The 21162-nt window shown below is 42.0% G+C and overlaps 1 protein-coding gene across 1 annotated transcript in view; it reads left to right on the forward strand.

Annotated features, from left to right (window-relative positions):
* Positions 1-21162, forward strand: part of FRMD4B (FERM domain containing 4B) — a 171209-nt gene that overhangs the window by 107976 nt on the left and 42071 nt on the right. The window contains exon 8 of the mRNA XM_038771649.1: positions 20682-20765. Coding sequence (XP_038627577.1) covers positions 20682-20765 — 84 coding nt within the window. The remainder of the gene's footprint in view (positions 1-20681; positions 20766-21162) is intronic.

The raw sequence follows: 21162 nt of genomic DNA on the forward strand, positions 1-21162 counted from the left end.
CAATTTAAGAGAACGCCATCAATACAGTTAGTCATGATGCTGTGTGCCAGGCACTGTTGAAGCAGCATGGCAAAGTGAGTAGAGCACATGTCTGGGAGTCAGAAGGTCATAGGTTCTAATCTGGCTCTGCCACTCGTCTGCTGTGTGACTTTGGGCAAGTCACTTCACTTCTCTGTGCCTCAGTGACCTCACCTGTAAAATGGGAATTGAGACTGTGAGCCTCATGTGGGACAGGGACTGTGTTAACCTGATTTGCTTGTACACATCCCAGTGCTTAGAACAGTGCCTGGCACATAGTAAGTGCTTAGCAAATACCATAAATATTATTATTAGTAGTACTAAGTGCTTGGGAGAGTACAATATAGCAATATAATGGACACATTCCCTTCCCACAACGAGTTTACACTCTAGAGATCGAGCTTACACCTTTAGACGTAGTCAGGATATCTCTGGATATCATCAGCTTTGGCATCCTACCACTGATCACAAAAGTTTTCTTAGAACACTCAGGTGCAGAGTGTTTTAGATCCCCATCTTTTGGTCATGAGGAGCCAAAAGAAGTTGACACATTTCTTGCTTTGCTGCAAGTAATAGTTTTTAATTTTCTGATGTCCCTTCACTGTACCCACAGCCTTGATGGCTGCCTGTTAGTGTCTCTGAGAAGCACTCATTCACTTTGCTAGATAGGACAGCACCAAGCAAGCCCCATGGCCTAGTGGATTGAGCACAGGCCTGGGAGCCAGAATGACCTGCTCTGCCATTTGTCTGCTGTGTGACCTCAGGCAAGGCACTTCACTTCTCTGTGCTTCAGTTACCTCATTTGTAAAATGGGGATTAAAACTGTGAGACCCATATAGGACAGGGACTATGACCAAAGTGATTATCTTGTATAATAATAATGGTATTTGTTAAGCACTTACTATGTGCAAAGCACTGTTCTAAGCGCTGGGGGGGGATACAAGATGATCAGGTTGTCCCACATGGGGCTCACAATCTTAATCCCCATTTTACAGATGAGGTAACTGAGGCACAGAGAAGTTAAGTGACTTGCCAGAGTCACACAGCCGATAAGTGGCAGAGCCGGGATTAGAACCAATGACCTCTGACTCCCAATCCCATGCTCTTTCCACTGAACCACGCTGCTTCTCTATCATCTAGCCCAGCACTTAGAACAGTGTCTGGCACATAATAAGTGCTTAACAAATACCATTTAAAAAAAACAACCCAACAACAAGTGGGCTGTGTGCCCACCCAGCCCTGCTTTCTAAGAGAAGATCTCTAACTCCTCTTGGGAAGGAGAAAGAAGAGGAAGAGTACTAAAGCAAGTGAAGCAGTGGTAGCAGTGGCTGAGGAAGCAGGCAGCAGAGCAATGAGTAGAACATGGGGAAGTGGGACAAGTTGAGGACATCTTGGCAACTTAATTCTGGCTCAGAAGGACTGCAAGGAAAATTGTCTATTTATCAGCCAGCTGCCTTCACTGGTAGCATAGCATGACCAGCCAGGCTCAACAAATGTTGGCTTAGTTCACTCATCAAACAAAATTGCCACTTTTCTGCCACTCCTCATGTTTGGTTTAACAATTTGATATCTTCGCTCATATCTCTGTGCCTCCTGCTACTGGGCTTTCTAACTACACACAGGATTAAGGGGGCAGCACACTCATCAATCTTGATTCTGTCATTTGTCACTGATTAGACGATGTATTTGTTGAGCCCTGCTTATTGGCAAAGAAGCCTCTTTATATGAGGCAAGCAAGCAAAGATTAATTCACAGGGACAGGATGAGTGTCTTATACCAAGCATGAGGTTTTAACTGAGGTTGTGCTTGGGATCTGTGGTAATTATTTAGAATGTCCCTGTCAGGGAGGTATTTTGGTTTTGCCCCACTCCATTCATTCAAAGAGCTGTTCTCACTCTCAAGGGGTCTGTAAACATTTACAGATACTACTCATGTGCCACTGCAGCCTGAGCATCTGAGGAGTGGTATTTTTATTTAATCAGCAAATTAAGCAGATAGATGTTACACCCTTAGTTCTGTTCCATGGCAGTGAGATAGTTTCTAAACAAATCAGAAAGTCATGAACTCCCCAGAAATGTGCCTGAAAGGAAGGTTTCATTCTGTGATAGAAGAAAAATGTGAGAAAAGTCAAAGGATTGAAAACTCCCTACTATTGTGGCTAGTCCTGTAACAGTTACTGGGGTACTTTTTAGTAGGATTTTGTTTATTTTACATGAATTGCTTAATGGAAATAATTTTATAGAATAAAAATAAATGTATCTTTACTAGAATTGTCTACCATCAGTGTTATATTGTACTCTCCCAAGCGTTTAGTACAGTGCTGTGCACACATTAAGCACTCAATACAATTGATAGACTGATTGTAAAAGCTTCTTCGAAGTCTCATAAGTGAGTTGGTAGTCCACCTTAGAGAGGGCCATTTGTATTTGGGTCTTTCCTAAGCTTCATGTTGGTAATGTAATGTAAAGTGCATCCCTTGAAATATTTCATTGGGCAGAAGTCAAGATGGGCAGTTCTAAACCCAACAGGTAGACTACAGTATTGGGAATTTTAAAAATTAAAATAAACTGAAAGATTTTCCTATATTTTTATCATTTTTAAATCTTCTATTTTAGCCATCTCATCTGTGAATACATTTCTTCAGTTAGCTTTTGCATAGTTTCAGCCCAACTGCCCTCAGTGAAAAGTTAAATTGCTTGAGGAGAGATTTCCATTTTCTTTAAATAGCTGGCTCCTTGGATTTCCGGGTTAGTTTGTGGGCCACAAAGATAACTACCAAGTGGGATAACAAAACACAGACAGTGTAGTGAATTCCTGAGAGCTGACACATGAGACAAGGGTTGTATGAGTGATAAACAGAGTTTGTAAATTGGTGCGCGTTGTGGAGTTTCTGGGTGCTTGGGGTTTTTTTTGTTTTTGTTTCTTTTTTTTAGTGACTTGTACTGTGGTAAAAGTTTCATTTAGGAATTTACACTTGTAACTAGATTAAAACTTAATCTAAATTCTATGTGCCAGGGGTAACACCTAGCTGTGAATTTAAAGAGAAGGCCTTAATAGGACAACTTTTTAAAGTAGATCCAGCTTTAGTGGTAAATTCCTTAGGGCAATGGAAATGCTTAAAACCGATTTACATGGAAAAATGAGGGGCTTTCAAAAATTTCACACTCTCTCAGCTCTCATCCAGTGAAGTCTCCATGACAAAGAGTTGCAACTCTACATCACTGATTGATTGATTGATTGATTGATCAATCAGTCCAAATCCACAGTGGCATAAATTTCCTACTACTGATTAGTTAGCTTCATTTAAGTTCATTCATTCATTCAATCGTATTTATTGAGCACTTACTGTGTGCAGAACACTGTACTAAGCGCTTGGGAAGTACAAGCTGGCAACAAGTTCCTCTGGGCTGTGAGCTATTATGGTTAGGGAACATGTTTGCTAATTCTGTTGCATTGTACTCTCTCAAGCAGTTAGAACAATGCTCAGCACATAGTAAGCATTCAATGAATTCATTCATTCAATCGTATTTATTGAGTGCTTACTGTGTGCAGAGCACTGTACTAAGCGCTTGGGAAGTGCAAGTGGGCAACATATAGAGACGGTCCCTACCCAACAACGGGCTCACAGTCTAGAAGGAGGAGACAGACAACAAAATAAAACATGTGGCCAGGTGTCAAGTCATCAGAATAAATAGAAGTAAAGCTAGATGCACATCATTAACAAAATAAAATAAATAGAATAGTAAATATGTACAAGTAAAATAGAGTAATAAATCTGTACAAACATATATATAGGTGCTGTGGGGAGGGGAAGGAGGTAGGGTGGGGAGGGAAGGGGGAGAGGAAGGAGGGGGCTCAGTCTGGGAAGGCCTCCTGGAGGTGGTGAACTCTCAGTAGGGCTTTGAAGGGAGGAAGAGAGCTAGCTTGGCGGATGTGCAGAGGGAGGGCATTCCAGGCCAGGGGGAGGACGTGGGCCAGGGGTCGATGGTGGGACAGGTGAGAACGAGGCACAGTGAGGAGGTCAGCGGTGGAGGATGAGGGCTGGGCTGTAGAAGGAAAGAAGGGAGATGAGGTAGGAGGGGGCGAGGTGATGGAGAGCCTTGAAGCCAAGAGTGAGGAGTTTTTGCCTGATGCAGATTTTTGAGGAGGGGAGTAACATGCCCAGAGCGTTTCTGCACAAAGATGATCCGGGCAGCAGCGTGAAGTATTTCGCTTTACTTGCTAACTTCTAGTTGTCATTTAGAACAAAAGAGGCTAACTAGTAACTGAATTTTGCTGTTTTTTTTAACTCAATCAGTTGATCATTTATTGAGCTCTTACTGTGTGCAAAGCACTGTTCTAAGCGCTTAGGAGAGGACATTATAACAGAGTTGGTGGACATGTTCCCTGCCCACAAAGTACTTACAGTTTATAGGGTGTTATAAATATGTTGAATAAAGCCACTGAAAAAACACACCTTGCAGGTGCTTATTAGGCATGCTCCACTCCCCAGATAATATTTTTTAAATATATGCCATTAAAATGTAAGACTTTAAGGTCCATTTCTTTCATAAATCATTGATATTACTGGGCCATGGCATTGCATTCTGTTCATATATTGTGGCCTGGTTGTTTATTGAGTGGCTCACTATGTATTTGCCTTGGTAACAGTAATTCTTTATATCTCTGCTCTTCTCCCCCAACTCTCCCTACCCTCAGCATCCTAGTCACCTTTAATTTTTAATCCATGAACTCCTAGCCATGCCAGTACTATGGTATACTACTGAGGGGAATGGGGATAAGACACTGTCAAACCTTCTCAAGGAAAGGAAGATGGTGTTAACTGAGTGAGTGAAGTCCAGCTGGGCTTCCTGTTTTTCTGTTATCTTCATGATCCAAAGAATCTACTGAACTACACTGTTCGTCATCAGTGGTATTTATTGAGCACTCACTATGTTCTAAGCACTTGGGAGAGTACAATCCAAACAGAGTTGGTAGACATGTTCCCTGCCCTGTTTCTTTAAAAAGGCTTAGTCCGTCACTATGTACTGACAATTGTATTTCAGAATTAGTGACTATAGTCACAAGCTGGGAGATAATCTCACACATTTCTCCTATGAAACACATGTTTTTTTTACCTAGCTGGACTTTTTTGGCCATAATTGTGAAAAAGGTGTAGTAATCACAGCCATATCCTCCAGGAGGCCTTACCAGACTGAGCCCCCTCCTTCCTCTCCCCCTCCCCATCCCCTCCGCCCTACCTCCTTCCCCTCCCCACAGCACCTGTATATATGTTTGTACAGATTTATTACTCTATTTATTTTACTTGTACATATTTACTACTCTATTTTGTTAATATTTTTTGTTTTGTTGTCTGTCTCCCCCTTCTAGACTGTGAGCCCATGGTTGGGTAGGGACCGTCTCTATATGTTGCCAACTTGTACTTCCCAAGCACATAGTACAGTGCTCTGTACACAGTAAGCGCACGATAAATATGATTGAATGAATGAATGAATGAAAGAATTCTTGCATCAGCCCACATAAGTACTCCTGATGTTCAAGTTCTAAAAAGAGATAGGTTTGGCAAACAAAATCTGCCATTCAAAAAAGCCCATGCAGTTAAAACTTGGCCTAGTGGAAAGAGCACAGAACTGGGAATTAGGAGACTTGGATTCTAGTTCCATTTGCCTGCTAAGTGACCTCAAGCAAGTCACTTCACTTCTAGGTACTTCAGTTTCTTCATCTGCAGAATGAGAATAAAATACCTGTTTTCCCTCTCTCTTAGACTGTGATCCCTGTTTGGGACAGAAACTGTGTCCAATCTGATTATTTTGTATCTCCTGCTGTTAACACAGTGGGACATGTAGTATATATCATCATCAATCAATTAATCAAAGAGAGAGAGAGAGAGAGAGAGAGACACACACACACGTACGCACGCGTGCGCACACACATATGAGAAGCAGCGTGGCCTAGTGCACGAGCCTGGGAGTCAGAAGGACCTGGGTTCTAATCCTGACTCCACCACATGCCTGCTTTGCAACCTTGGGCAAGTCACTTAACTTCTCTGTGCCATAATTACCTCATCTATAGAATGGGGACTAATGCTGTGAGCCCCATGTAGGGTGTGGACCTGATTAGCTTGTATCTACCCTATCGCTTAGAACAGTGGCTGGCACCTAGTAAGTGCTTAACAAATACCATAAAAAATATATAATACACCTACTTCTATATACCTATATATATATATGAACTAGGAAAGTTAGGGATAAAATCTGAGTTGGGAAACATGAAAGTGGACATATAGGAAAGTAAAAAAAACTCTTTAATCCCAAGAATGGGCTCTCTGCTGGTTCTATAAAATAATAGCTTCTTGCTATATGAACAGATGCTCCCCAGGATCTGCCAAGATGATTCCACATAAACTGAATTTATCATATTTTGGCTTTTCTCCTTTATATGTTGTTTGTAAATACTTAAGCAGTTGATACTATTAAGTAAAGAAATGCTACCACTCATTTTACATTGCATTTAGGTGCATGAACATAGCATTTTCACTTACTATTAGTTTTATACACTTTGCCACGTAATAGTGTTGACACATGCAAACATTATTTGAAATTTTGAGTATCAAAATTTGAATAAATTTGAACAAATTTTAATAATAATAGCATTTATTTAACACTTACTATGTGTCAAATGCTGTCCTCAGCACTGGGGTAGATACAGATTAATCAGATTGGATACAACAGTCCTTGTCCCTCATGGGGCTCACAGTCTAAGAAGAATTCAGATTCCAAGTTTTCTTAGTCTACATTATGCTAGAGGCCTCATTGGCATACCACTACAATACTTGTAATATCAGGCAAACTTGTGCATTTCCTCGCTGGCTTGGATTTAGTCAGTAATGTCATTACCATACTGTATTTGAAGCACAGAGGGCTAACAACAGATAGTTTAATTTTTAGTTAGGATTCAGGTGTATAAAAGAACCAAGACTAATGTAGCTAATCCAATTTCTGGATAAACAGGAAAAGTATCTATTCAGGAAGGACTGGATAGGAATGAGGATGCTCTGGTGTATCATGCTTTACCTTGAATAACTACATTGGTTCAACAGAAAATTTCCCCCCAAAATCAAGATTTCTTTGGATTTCCACTTTGTCAGAAAATTAAAAAAAAACAAACTATTGCCACATGACAGTACACTACAATTACACATCCAGTACTTTTTAGGTGCCTCTCAGGGTCACACCTAGAGAGTTTCCAGTACTCTATCAATCTCGACTACAGGAAGGAGAGTCAAGCAGAGACATAGCCATTCCATTCCTAGCTTGGAAAGTGGCTAGCGAGTGGAAGGCAATCTGCTACAAGTCACAACTCACCCATGCTGGGCAGCAGTGGCATGGGATAGAGTCGAGGGCAGAGACTCAAGTTTACTGCATGGAAGGTGGCAATGGTAAACCACTTTCGTATCTTTACCAAGAAAACTCTATGGATACGTGACCAGAATGATTGCAGGTGGAGAGCGGGGTGTTCTGGGAGAGATGTGTCCATGGTGTCACTATGAGTTGGAAATGACTCGAGGGCATAAGATAAGACAAGACTCTAGGTGTTATGCAGAATGGAGATTTGAAGTAATATTAATTGCCAATGCTGAGGTAACTCTTAATGGCTACTAAGAGGCATAATTCCAGCAATTATTAAAGGACTGAGAGGTCAAAAGGAAGTTAAATACACAGGCCAATCCCTTATTTAGGTTTTATTAAAAACTATACAAGAATTAAAAATGTGATCCAAGTGACATTTTTAATGTATTCAGATTATCATGGGCCCACAAGCCTTGGTTCCATAGCAAATCAGGCTATCTTAAAAGAACGTGGGCAGTTGGCAAACAAAAATTGTAATAAAAATGAAAAATACAGTACAACACTCTACGGGAACTTTTACTAGGTTGTTGCTGTTTCCTCCTATCAGATGTATCAATGCTGTGATCCTGGGTAGTGTAGAAAGGTGTGAAAGTGTTAGGGCTGGTTATGCTATGTAGAAAGGTTCCAGGTTGATATATTGTTGTTATAGACAGTAGAACCAGTCTAGTTGGTATTTGTTACACTGCATTCCTATTTTCCAGCTTCACTACTAAATTAGGAGGATACTTTTTTTTGTTATGGTATTTGTTAAGCACTTACTACGTGACAGGCACTATACTAAGCTCTGACTGGAGTAGACACAAGCTAATCAAGTTGGAGCCAGTCCATGAGCAGTCTTAATCTCCATTTTACAGATGAGGTAACTGAGAAGTTAAGTGTCTTGCCCAAGTTCACACAGCAGACAAGTTGTGAAGCTGGGATTAGAACCCGGATCCTTTTGACTCCCAGGCCCATGCTCTAACTCTCAGGCCTGTGCTCTAATTGGGGGCCCAAAGTAAAAAGTGATTCTTAAAAGAAACATTATTTTTGCCACCAGCCCTCACTTAAGAACAGTGGAGATGCTTTTATTGTGAGAACACAGAAAACATTAGAATTAGTATAATGAAAGTCTTGTTTCTAGCCTTTTTCTGGCCCAAGTGACTTTAAATACATCTTACTAGACCAGGAAGAACAACTTAAAAATAATTGTTGGCACTGTAAAGGAATTATACCAACAGACAAGAATGCAGATGTTTTTAATGGACAATGGACAGGTTCTCCAACTGCCCTTCCTTCTTTTGGCACATAGCCAAGTTTTCATTTGTATCTCTTTACTCCTCTTGACATCAGAGGGAATTATTCAGAGGTGGTTAGCAAGGTGAGAATTTGAGTCACCACTGAATTTAATCTGCTAGGGATGATAGGTGGCAGGGGGCCTATGAGTAACAGACATTTTATAGTACTAATTACAATGGCAATGATTCTCCTGTCAAGTGCTAGCTGTCATATTAGACTTGTTACATGGCAGTTTTCAGTTCCTCCTATTTACAGCAGTTGTGGCGACTCCTTTGGATTTTCTCTGTTTTCAATGCTAGCATTTTAAAATCTGTATGTGTGCATATATAGTTGTCCATTGCATTCAAAGAAGACAGTGAAATTCCCCTAGGAGTGCACATGTAGCTGAAAATGATTCACTGTCTTTTTTTTAAGGCATTTGTTAAGTGCTTACTATGTGTCAGGTACTGTACTAAGAAGTTCTGGGGTAGATACATGATGGTCAGGTTGAACGCAGTCCATGTCCCACATGGGGTTCACAGTCTTACATTTTACAGATAACTGAGGCACAGAGAAGTTAAGTGACTTGCCCAAGGTCACACAGCAGACAAGTGGCAGAGTCAGAATTAGAACCCAAGTCCTCTGACTCCTAGGCCAATACCCTTTCCAGGAGGCCATGCTGCTTGTCACATTGAGCACTCAAATGGATTTCTTATGGCATTTACTAGACTTAGAATGGGCTAAATTCTGGAGTAGTTGCAGGATAATCAGATCAGTCAGTCACTGTTCTACTCAGAGCTCACAATCTAAAAAGGAGACAGATATCGTCCCCATTTTACAGATGAGGCACAGAGAAATTAAAGCATTTTTCCTAAGATCACACCACAGGCAAGTGGCAGAGGTGGGACCAGAACCTGGGTCTCCTGACTCCCAGGTTTCTGCTCTTCTTCTTGGATTATAGTTGGCTGCACCTTGTGCTCTTTTCTTGTTTGCCTTCTTTAGAACTGACAAAAGGTAAAGTATCATGAAAGAGAGGTAGAAATTCTGAGAAATAACTAACAGAAATAATGAAGAATTGAATCTTATCTCAGCATCAGTGCTGGTGATTTCTCCCTATAGTGGGTTGGATGCAGTCCCTGCCCCACATGGGACTCACTGTCTTAATCTGCTTTTCACAGATGGCACAGAGAAGTGAAGTAATTTACCCAAGGTCACAAAGCAGCCAAGTGGCAGAGCTGTGATAAGAACCCAGATCCTTCTGACTCCCAGGCCTCTATCCACTAGACTGTGCTGCTTCCTACAGTGCTTTGCACATAGTAAGCACTCAATAAATACGATTGAACGTATGACCTGGGAAGGGAACACAAGTGCCCCAGGGGCTCCCTCCGAAGAAATGCTCTAGGTTCAGATGGTTTGGGGAATACTTCCACTAAATGGCACTAAATTCTCCCCCTTTTAGACTGTGAGCCCACTGTTGGGAAGGGACTGTCTCTATATGTTGCCAATTTGTACTTCCCAAGTGCTTAGTACAGTGCTCTGCACACAGTAAGTGCTCAATAAATACGATTGATGATGATGGCACGTATGATGTTATTACACTACATTGTGTGCCTGGCATAATGCATGTGACATCATGTGTGTCTCCTCCGGTATCCATGAGAGCTCTCAGTGGACACGCTAGGGTCTGCCTCATTTGCATCTTTAAAATGTTCCTCTTACTTGCCTTGCTAAGAGTCTTGCTCACCATTCAGCGGCAGCTTGGCTCTCCCAGCTTGGCTCTCCCGCTGTCATTCATTCTCCTCACGAGCTCCACCCGATGACAAGCATTGCTTTGATGCTGGTAGATTGACTGCATAAAAGGAGCTCACCATTTGATGTTAACTATGGCACATAGGCGACATGCTGAAATTACTCAAAGTCAGATGTGAGTCTATTAAGGTTGAAAATTGTAGCCATATAAAGGATGGGCAATATGACTACTCTGTAAACTTCAATTTGGTCTGAAGCTTGATGCCAGTCGGCCACAAACTCCCAAAGGAAAAAGCTGACCTTTTAAATTCAGTTTCCTCATGTCTTTGCTTTGTGTCTTTGGACAGCATGCTGTCTGGGCGAGGGTCGGGGTGGGGGGAATTCAATGACAGCATTTAGCTCAATATCACTGAACATCTCTGGTTGTGTGTAGGGATTCCCCTGTGTAGGAATGATACTCAATCTCTTTTTTGGAATGGTAAATTAGCCCCTAATAGTTTGAGTCTGCAAAGTAGGTCATAATCATTGTAGGTCTTCCTGTGTTTGCATTTCCATAGTACAGTCTTCAACATTTCCTGTATGACTGATTCAGGGGACTTTCAATGGTATTTGTAAGGCTCTTGAGTGGGTAGATATTCCGGTGGGGGTCCAGGGAGAGAGGAGACAGAAAAATATCTGAAAACTTGTTCCTAAATCCCTCAGTGTACCCATAAACGAGTAGATTGAATGAGTGACCTGTTACACAGTTCTTCTCTACTCTTGGTGGTGTGGTTGTCAGACAAGACACCTTCAATTCTGACACAACTTGCCATACCATTGTGGAATTGCCTTTGGATCATGATACATTTCTCTGAGTTGTCAGACTTGTTTAGTAGCCGCTAGAGGTCAAGTCTACGGATGTGACACAAGCTTATGTAATATCTGTAAATACAATATTGTGATCTTGCTGTTGATGTGCAGCAAAGGTTATGTATGCTGTTCCAGGTTGTGGTATAAAGGCACATTGTGATTCTGGGGGCATATAAGGACTTTATTTAATAATAACGATGATAAAAATAGTGGCATTTATTAAGTACTTTCTGTATGCCAAGCATCTCACTAAGCTCTGCGGAGGCTACAATGTAATTAGATTGAATATAGTTCCTGTCCCACAAGAGGTTCACAGTCTAAATGGAAGGGAAAACAGGTCTGTTTGTTTCTTTTAGGAGCTGATCTGGAAATGGAAAACAGAATGATGCCTATTAGTTTCAGAAGTCTCCTTTCTTGCTATTCTTGATAGCAGTGCTTTTGAAGTCCTATGGTACTTTCTCCCAGTTTATTAAAGCCAGGAGTTTATTGTTAATAATAATAATAATAATTATAATAATTGTGATATTTGTTAAGCACTTACTGTATGCCAGGCACTGTCCTAAGTGCTGGGGTGAATGCAAGCAAATCGGGTTGGACGCAGTCCCTGTGTCACATGGGACTCTCAGTCCTAATCCCCATTTTACAGATGAGGTCACTGTGGCACAGAGAAGTGAAGTGATTTGCCCAAGGTTACACAGCAGACAAGTGGCAGAGCTGGGATTAGAATCCACAACTTTCTGACTCCCAGGCCCATTCTCTATCCACTATACCATGCTGCTTCTACGGCACCTGGCACATAGTACAGTGCCTGGCACATAGTATCATGACTCTAACTGTATTGATGGCATCCTCTTAAATTGGAATGAAAGTCATGCTGTTGTCTGGATGGTTTTTCTCTTTTTTATGAATAAGGTATCATTCTCAGGATTGGAAGTTGTATTAAGATCTTTGAAGTATTATTGCCATTTCTCTAGTATGGCCACCTTAGCTCTGAAGAGAGTGAGGCTGTTTACAATAACAACAATAATTATGGTATTTGTGAAGTGCTTACTAAGTACTAAGCACTGGGGGTACATGCAGGATAGTCAGGTCTGCCAGTCCCTTTCCAACATGAAGATCACAGGCTAAGTAGGAGGAAGAACGGGTGTTGAATCCTCATTTTACAGATGAGGAAAAGGAGGCACTGCGAAGTTAAGTGACTTGCCGCGGGGTCACACAGCAACCAAGTGGTGGAGGAGGGATGAAAACCCAGTTCTTCTGACTCCTCGGTCACACTGCTTCTCAGGGGTGCTTTGGGGGCACCAATAAATTCAGATCGACTCTTCCTTCTTTTGGTGGTCGACTTAGCTGTAGATTATTTCAGTCTTGGCATCCCACCACCCCAGCTGTCCTACATGTTATTAAAGTGATTTGCCTTTCAGCCACACTTAACACCCATAGGTAAAATTCACCATCAGTGGCATCCTCTTAAAATATGAAGGACAACTGTAGATAGGTGAACGTGCTTCTTGTAAGTATAGTGAGATGCTGCAAGTTGTTGACAACGTTGCTTTGAAGCATGCAGTTCCCCCCACTAGTCTATATTACATACTGCCTCAGAGATCTTCTTGGAGCATTGCTCATCTTACATCTATCCTCTCCTCAAAACCCTCCAATGGCTTCTTATTTCTCTATGCATTGGTTTTTTTTAAATGGAATTTGTTAAGTGTTTACTGTGTGCCAGGCACCGTACTAAGCACTGGGGTAGATAGATACAAGCTAATCAGGTTGGACATAGTCCATGTCTTTCGTGGAGTTCACTGTCTTAATCCCCATTTTACAGATGAGGGAACTGAGGCCCAGAGAAGTGAAGTGACTTGCCCAAGGTCACCCAGCAGGCAAGTGGTAGAGCCGGGATTATAAACCAAGTCCTTCTGATTCCCAGGCCCATGCTCTATCATTCATTCAGTCGTATTTATTGAGTTCTTACTGTGTACTGTACTAAGCACTTGGCACTGCATTATCCACTGGGCACACTGCTTTTCTTGTTTCTCCCAAGCCAACCTTCTAGCAGTACCTTACTCTTGAATCTCACTCTGTTCTAGCATCCTGGAACTTCTTCCCCTCCCAATCTGACAGGCCATCTCTCTCCCAACTTTCAAAGCCCTCCTAAATTCCACACTGTTGAACAAACCTTCCCCAATCAACTTTAACACCCCAAATCACATTAACCCACCAGCCATACCCAGCAATTAATTTGTTTATTCCCTTCTGCTGTGAGAGTACATATATATATATATACACATATATATATATATATATATATATATATAGCGAAGCACCATAGCTCAGTGGAAAGAGCATGGGCTTTGGAGTCAGAGGTCATGGGTTTGAATCCTGACTCCTCCAATTGTCAGCTGTGTGACTTTGGGCAAGTCACTTAACTTCTCTGTGCCTCAGTTACCTCATCTGTAAAATGGGGATTAAGACTGTGAGCCCCACGTGGGACAACCTGATCACCTTATAACCTCCCCAGAACTTAGAACAGTGCTTTGCACATAGTAAGTGCTTAATAAATGTCATTATCATTATTATTATATGATTTTACAGTCAGTTTATTCTGATTATTGGTAAATATTTTTTTATATCTGTCTCCTTTGTTAGAATGTAAGATCCCTGTGGGATGGGGCATGCTTCTGTTGTACTCTTCTAAGTGCTCAGTACCGTGCATTGCACCTGGTGGACATTCAATAAATACCTTCCCTATTACTGGCTCCTTGATCTCAGTTTTTATCATACAGCAGTAGTCTTGGAGATGCCACCTAATAGGCTCTTGTGTACTTTGAATATAAGAACTGTTTGGGAGTGTGATAAAATTGCGTTCATTGAATTGATTCAAACAATGATGTTTTCCCAACCTTTAGTCATACCTTCTGGTGTAGCATAAAGCATAAGTTTAATAATAATAATAATAATAATCGTGGTATTAAGCACTTACTATGTGCTAGGCACTGCACTAAGCGCTGGGGGGGATACAAGCAAATCAGGTTGGACACAGTCCCTGTCCCATGTGGGGCTCACAGTCTCAATCCTCATAAGGGAACTGAGGCACAGACTTGCCCAGGGTCACACTGCAGACAAGTGGTGGAGTCGGGATAGAAGTTTATTTTTATATATATGTATATATGTATATATGTATTTATATATATATATATATATTTAAATACAAGCAGTTCAGAATCAGCCAACTAAATTCACATGGATGGCATTTTTAATTGAATGTACTTCTAATAACTTTTTGCACTATTTTAGAAATTTTCCTCCTTTATGTTCTTGGGCTTTTATACTTTTCTCTTGCCACACTAAACTCCCAGCTCTAGTAGAAGGTCACTCAAATCTGCCAAATCATGCTCTTCCACACTTTCAAAACTTTTCTAAAACAACACCTTCTCCAAGAAGCATTCCCTGATTAGTTCCCACCTCCCTGATGACTCCATTAGCCAACTGTCTTAATTATTTTTTTAGAAGCATGGCTGGCCTATGGATAGAGCATGGACCTGGGAGTCAGAGGACCTGGGTTTTAATCCCAGCCCTACCGTTTGCTTGCTGTGTGACCGTAGGCAAGTTGCTTAACTTCTCTGTGCCTCAGCTTTCTCATCTGCACAGTGGGGACAAAATACTGGTTCTTCCTCCCTCTTAGACTGTGAGCCCTGTGTGAGATGGGGACTGCATTTGATCAGCTTACATTGCATCTACTCTAGTGTTTGGAACATAGTAAGAGCTTAACAAATACAACAGTCATTGTGGTTATCATCATTATTTCCACTTTTTTTGGCTTAATGTTGCTTCTGGCAGTTATATATATGTTTCCCCTTTTGTCTCATTGTTTGCATATCATCTATATCTTCCCCAGTAAATTGCAAGATCCTCAGGGCAGAGACTGTGTCCTCTACTTTTATCATATCCTCCCATGCACCTAGTACAATGCTCTGCAGACAGTAGGTGCCCAATAAATGTTGATGATAACAATGACGAACACCATCAGTGCTTACTCTGCATCTTGAACCTTCAGGGCTCAACAGTCCTACTAGACACTGAACCAAATACCCAGACCACCTAGATTTCAGCATTAAGTGCAATGGTAGCAGATTCATGTAGAAAAAATGCACATCCTCCCTCTCTTGATGCCCTGAAGTCTCAAGTTAGATAATCAGTACTTTGTGAGAGACTGGATGTAAAAAACAAAAACAAAAAACACAAGTGAAATCAATCAGCAACAGATACTTAGGTACATACATGAGTCTAAAATGGCTATGGGAAGGCCTGAATAGGAAAGTGGAGATTAATCAGGGAATATCTTTTTCAGAAGGAGGTGACTTTTAGGAGAGCTCTGATTAGCCACAAACAGAAGACCATTGACAAATGTTTCTGATTAGCAGTTTAATCATGCCAGGGAATATTGGATAACCTGGGATACCAACTGTGAAGACAAAACCTGACTTTGCTAAGGAATTTTTATTTTTAAGGCTGCTATTTAAACAGTGAGTAGTATTTATACCTCAAACAGATCTTATTCTGAGAATGCCAACAGGTACTTCAGATGTAGGCTATTGTATATACAAGTAGAAAGCTACAGGCTTTACCTGATTATTTTGAAGCCTAATTATGTGTTATGAAATAGACAGGATTGATCCCAGATTACCGTAGACTAGCTGGTGTTTTTAATGCCACTATTATCTCCTTTTTTATGGGGGATTTTGGAAGTAATTAAATAGCTGCATATTACATAGCCACATTACTTTTCATCTGTTGACACCCAAATCTACATCTCTGCCCCTAATCTCTCCCCCTCCCTTCAGGCTCGCATCTCCTCCTGCCTTCAGGACATCTCCATCTGGATGTCTGCCCGCCACCTAAAACTCAACATGTCCAAGACTGAACTCCTTGTCTTCCCTCCCAAACCCTGCCCTCTCCCTGACTTTCCCATCACTGTTGACGGCACTACCATCCTTCCCATCTCACAAGCCGGCAACCTTGGTGTCATCCTCGACTCCGCTCTCTCATTCAACCCTCACATCCAAGCCATCACCCAAACCTGCCGGTCTCAGCTCCGCAACATTGCCAAGATCCGCCCTTTCCTCTCCATCCAAACCGCTACCCTGATCGTTCAAGCTCTCATCCTATCCCATCTGGACTACTGCATCAGCCTTCTCTCTGATCTCCCATCCTCGTGTCTCTCCCCACTTCAATCCATACTTCACGCCGCTGCCCGGATTGTCTTTGTCCAGAAATGCTCTGGGCATGTTACTCCCCTCCTCAAAAATCTCCAGTGGCTACCAATCAATCTGCGCATCAGGCAGAAACTCCTCACCCTTGGCTTCAAGACTCTCCATCACCTCGCCCCCTCCTACCTCACCTCCCTTCTCTCCTTCTACAGACCACCCTGCACCCTCCGCTCCTCTGCCGCTAATCTCCTCACCGTGCCTCGTTCTCGCCTGTCCCGCCGTCGACCCCCGGCCCACGTCATCCCCCTGGCCTGGAATGCCCTCCCTCCGCGCATCCTCCAAGCTAGCTCTCTTCCTCCCTTCAAGGCCCTGCTGAGAGCTCACCTCCTCCAGGAGGTCTTCCCAGACTGAGCCCCTTCCTTCCTCTCCCCCTCGTCTCCCTCTCCATCCCCCCATCTTACCTCCTTCCCTTCCCCACAGCACCTGTATATATGTATATATGTACATATTTATTACTCTATTTATTTATTTATTTATTTATTTTACTTGTACATATCTATTCTATTTATTTTATTTTGTTAGTATGTTTGGTTTTGTTCTCTGTCTCCCCCTTCTAGACTGTGAGCCTACTGTTGGGTAGGGACTGTCTCTATATGTTGCCAACTTGTACTTCCCAAGCGCTTAGTACAGTGCTCTGCACACAGTAAGCGCTCAGTAAATACGATTGATTGATTGATTGAGCCTGCAAAAGAGACGGCGAATGAGAGGCCAGAGAAATAGGAGGAGAACCAGGAGGGCCGCAACATTGCCAAGATCCGCCCTTTCCTCTCCATCCAAACCGCTACCCTGCTAATTCAAGCTCTCATCCTATCCCGTCTGGACTACTGCACTAGCCTTCTCTCTGATCTCCCATCCTCGTGTCTCTCTCCACTTCAATCCATACTTCATGCTGCTGCCCGGATTATCTTTGTCCAGAAACGCTCTGGACATATCACTCCCCTCCTCAAAAACCTCCAATGGCTACCGATCAATCTGCGCATCAGGCAGAAACTCCTCACCCTGGGCTTCAAGGCTCTCCATCACCTCGCCCCCTCCTACCTCACCTCCCTTCTCTCCTTCTACTGCCCAGCCCGCACCCTCCGCTCCTCCACCACTAATCTCCTCACTGTACCTCGCTCTCGCCTGTCCCGCCATCGACCCCCGGCCCACGTCATCCCCCGGGCCTGGAATGCCCTCCCTCTGCCCATCCGCCAAGCTAGCTCTCTTCCTCCCTTCAAGGCCCTCCTGAGAGCTCACCTCCTCCAGGAGGCCTTCCCAGATTGAGCCCCTTCTTTCCTCTCCCCCTCGTCCCCCTCTCCATCCCCCCGCCTTACCGCCTTCCCCTCCCCACAGCACCTGTATATATGTATATATGGTTGTACATATTTATTACTCTGTTTATTTATTTATTTATTTATTTTACTTGTACATTTCTATCCTACTTATTTTATTTTGTTGGTATGTTTGGTTCTGTTCTCTGTCTCCCCCTTTTAGACTGTGAGCCCACTATCGGGTAGGGACTGTCTCTATGTGATGCCAATTTGTACTTCCCAAGCGCTTAGTACAGTGCTCTGCACATAGTAAGCGCTCAATAAATACGATTGATTGATTGATTGATTGATTGAGGGGGCGGTGTTAGTGAAGCCAAGGTTGGGTAATGTTTCCAGGAGAAGGGGATGGTCGACAGTGTCGAAGGCAGCCGAGAGGTCGGGAAGGGTTAGGATGGAGTAGAGGCTGTTGGATTTGGCAAGAAGGAGATCGTTGGTGACCTTTGAGAGGGCAGTTTCTCTTTGACTTGCATTTAAGTTGTATACTTATAACAGGAAGAATGCTAGCCTGTTGCAGAAATGGAGGTAATGGAACATTTTTTCCTTAAGTTGCCTCTTGAAAATTATATATACTGTAGCTATCCCCAAACTTTGATCTGCTGCTTCAAGGACCACTGGATCTAAATGAAAAGGCCCCCTTTATTGTCTGGAACTGGAACCCAGATAAAATGTAAGGGCCATCCCAGTGCTGGTGGCTGAATTCCTATTCTGTTGAAGAAAAGATTCTGGTGTCAGAACAAGAGATCTAGCCAAAGGAACAATTTCCATTCATACATATACACTGCAGTACTTACGGTATCAGTGTATTTGCAAATTAATGTTTATGTTATATTCAGAGCTCAGGAATGCTTTAGATGAGGACAAATGTATTTTTATGTGTTTGGTAAGATTTAGACACTCTTAACTGTAGCTTCCAGCCTTCTCAAACTGATTCCACTGGTTCTGCTGGACCCTCTGAAGTTGATATTAACACAAATGCCTTTTTTGTGCTTTTGGCAAGCTCAGGAAACAAGGCTGATAAATGAAAAAAACTATGAAATATTTGCTCTGGTGCATGCCTCAAGACTTTAGGCTAACAACCTTATGTTCTGGCATCCAATAATGTGAGGCAGTAACCACAGTGCTTCAAATTTTCCATTCCCAAACTTCAAAACAGTTTAGGATTTCAAATGTGTAAACTAAAATAGGTTCTGAAAAGTTCTTCAGGATTTTGGGGTCCCTTATTTGCTGTTTTAGAGAAGAGATTGAGGGGTATTGAAATCTCAAAAACCTTCATGTTTTTTAAGGGAAAGTGTTTGGTGATTAGGATACTTAAGAAATAAGCACTAGAAAAGAAAGCCATATATCTCAACCATGAACTGGTATGAACCTTTAATGTGTATAAACAGAATTGCTGTGATTTTTTTTGACTTTAGGTAACAAAAAAACCCTAAAATGGTTTCTCAAGATTGTCACCACTTCTAAGCCACCCTGATGACTTTTCAGTGAATAGAGAGACTTATAAGAAAAAGGGTCTCAGTGGCTTTGAATTCCCTGTCAGTTGCAGGGAAGATCTGCAACTTTAACTCTTAAAGATAGGTCACAAATCACTCCAGTTTTGATAAATACTGTTGAGTGCAAATCACATCACATCTTCCAGTCTGTAAGCTCCTTGTAGGCAAGGATTGTATCTATCTACTCTGTTTGTTGTATTATACCCTCCCAAACACATAGTACAGTACTCTGCGCACAGTAAATGCTCAACAAATACCACTGATTGATCCAAACCCAAATATTTTCCTCATTCAAAGATGTAGACGTACTTCTTTCTCTGCCTGGAGACTTATTTCCTCAACTTTACCCCGCCGTTCTCTTTTAAGCACTTAGAACAGTGCTTTTCACCCAGTAAGTGCTCAAAAAATATTCTGGTGTGACAGGAAGCACAATATTACTAAAGTATTTATCAAGCAGATACTTGGGCTTCCTTGGGCTCTCAAGGTAAAGTGAGTCTTTAAGGGAAATTTTAATGGAACCAATGTTAACCAAGCAAGACGAGTAACTGTAGAAGATGCAAGTTCAGTGTGGTGAGCCCATTTTCCCAGTGCTATAGCAAGTTTTATCTTTCTATAGTAGTAGTAATAATAATAATAATAATAATAATAGTAATTGGGGTATTAAACTACTTACTACATGTCTGAGCTTTGGGATAGATACAAAATAATCAGGTTGAACCCCATCCCTGTCCCACATGGGGTTCAAAGTCTAAGCAAAAGGGAGAACAGATGTTGAATCGCTATTTTGCAGATGAGGAAACTGAGGTCCAGAGAAGAATAAAGAAGTGATTTACCCAAGGTCACAGAGCCGGCAAGTGGCAGAGCCGGGATTAGAACCCAGGTCCTCTGACTCCCAGGCCATGATGCTTCTCATTTAGCAGCCTTCATTTTGTTTTTTTTTCTAATCTATATCAGTAGTTGTCACACTGTTACAGCTCCCAGCTTGTTTTGTAGTGGTGTGGGTGACACTATTTTGTATGTTTGGGTTTTTTTTTCATACTATATTTGTTAAAAGTTTACTATGCTCCAGGCACTGTTCTAAGTGCTGGGGTAGAAATAAAATCATCAGGTTGAAAACAGTCCATGTCCCACATGGGACTCACAGTCTTAATCCCCATTTTACAGATGAGGTAACTGAGGTACAGAGAAGTGAAGTGACTTGCCCAAGGTCACACAGTAGACAAGTGGCAGAGTCAGGATTAGAATCCAGATCCAGGCAATTCTATGTGAAAAGACCTCTAGAACTATTGCAGTCATTTCATTCTGTGACTCTGATAACTGTGTTTTTTTTTTTTCCAGTGATGACAATGCCAGGAAGGACCTAAAGACACTACCAGCATTTCCAACCAAAACTCTTCAGGAACACCCATCTCTAGCTTATTGGTAAGCAGTATAACCATGAAATAAACAGTGTGCTTCAGGGGGGTCGTGGGTTCTAATCCAGGCTCCGCCACTTATCAGCTATGTTACTTTGGGCAAGTCATTTAACTTCTCTGTGCTTCAGTTACCTCATCTGTAAAATGGGGATTAAGACTGTGAGCCCCACGTGGGACAACCTGATTACCCCAGCGCTTAGAACAGTTTTTGGCACATAGAAAGTGCTTAACAGATGCCATCATTATTATTATTATTTAAAATGCACCCCATTTAGGACACTTAATTTAAATGGCCCTACCTATTTCAATGGTCATGTGGTGTGTTTTGTTTTCCCAAGGGAAGAAAAAAAAGCCTAAAATTGGCATAAGGACACTAACCTCAGTACTCCAAAAAAAGGAGCTCT

Source organism: Tachyglossus aculeatus, chromosome X1 (assembly GCF_015852505.1).
Source record: "Tachyglossus aculeatus isolate mTacAcu1 chromosome X1, mTacAcu1.pri, whole genome shotgun sequence".
Classification (NCBI taxonomy): domain Eukaryota; kingdom Metazoa; phylum Chordata; class Mammalia; order Monotremata; family Tachyglossidae; genus Tachyglossus; species Tachyglossus aculeatus.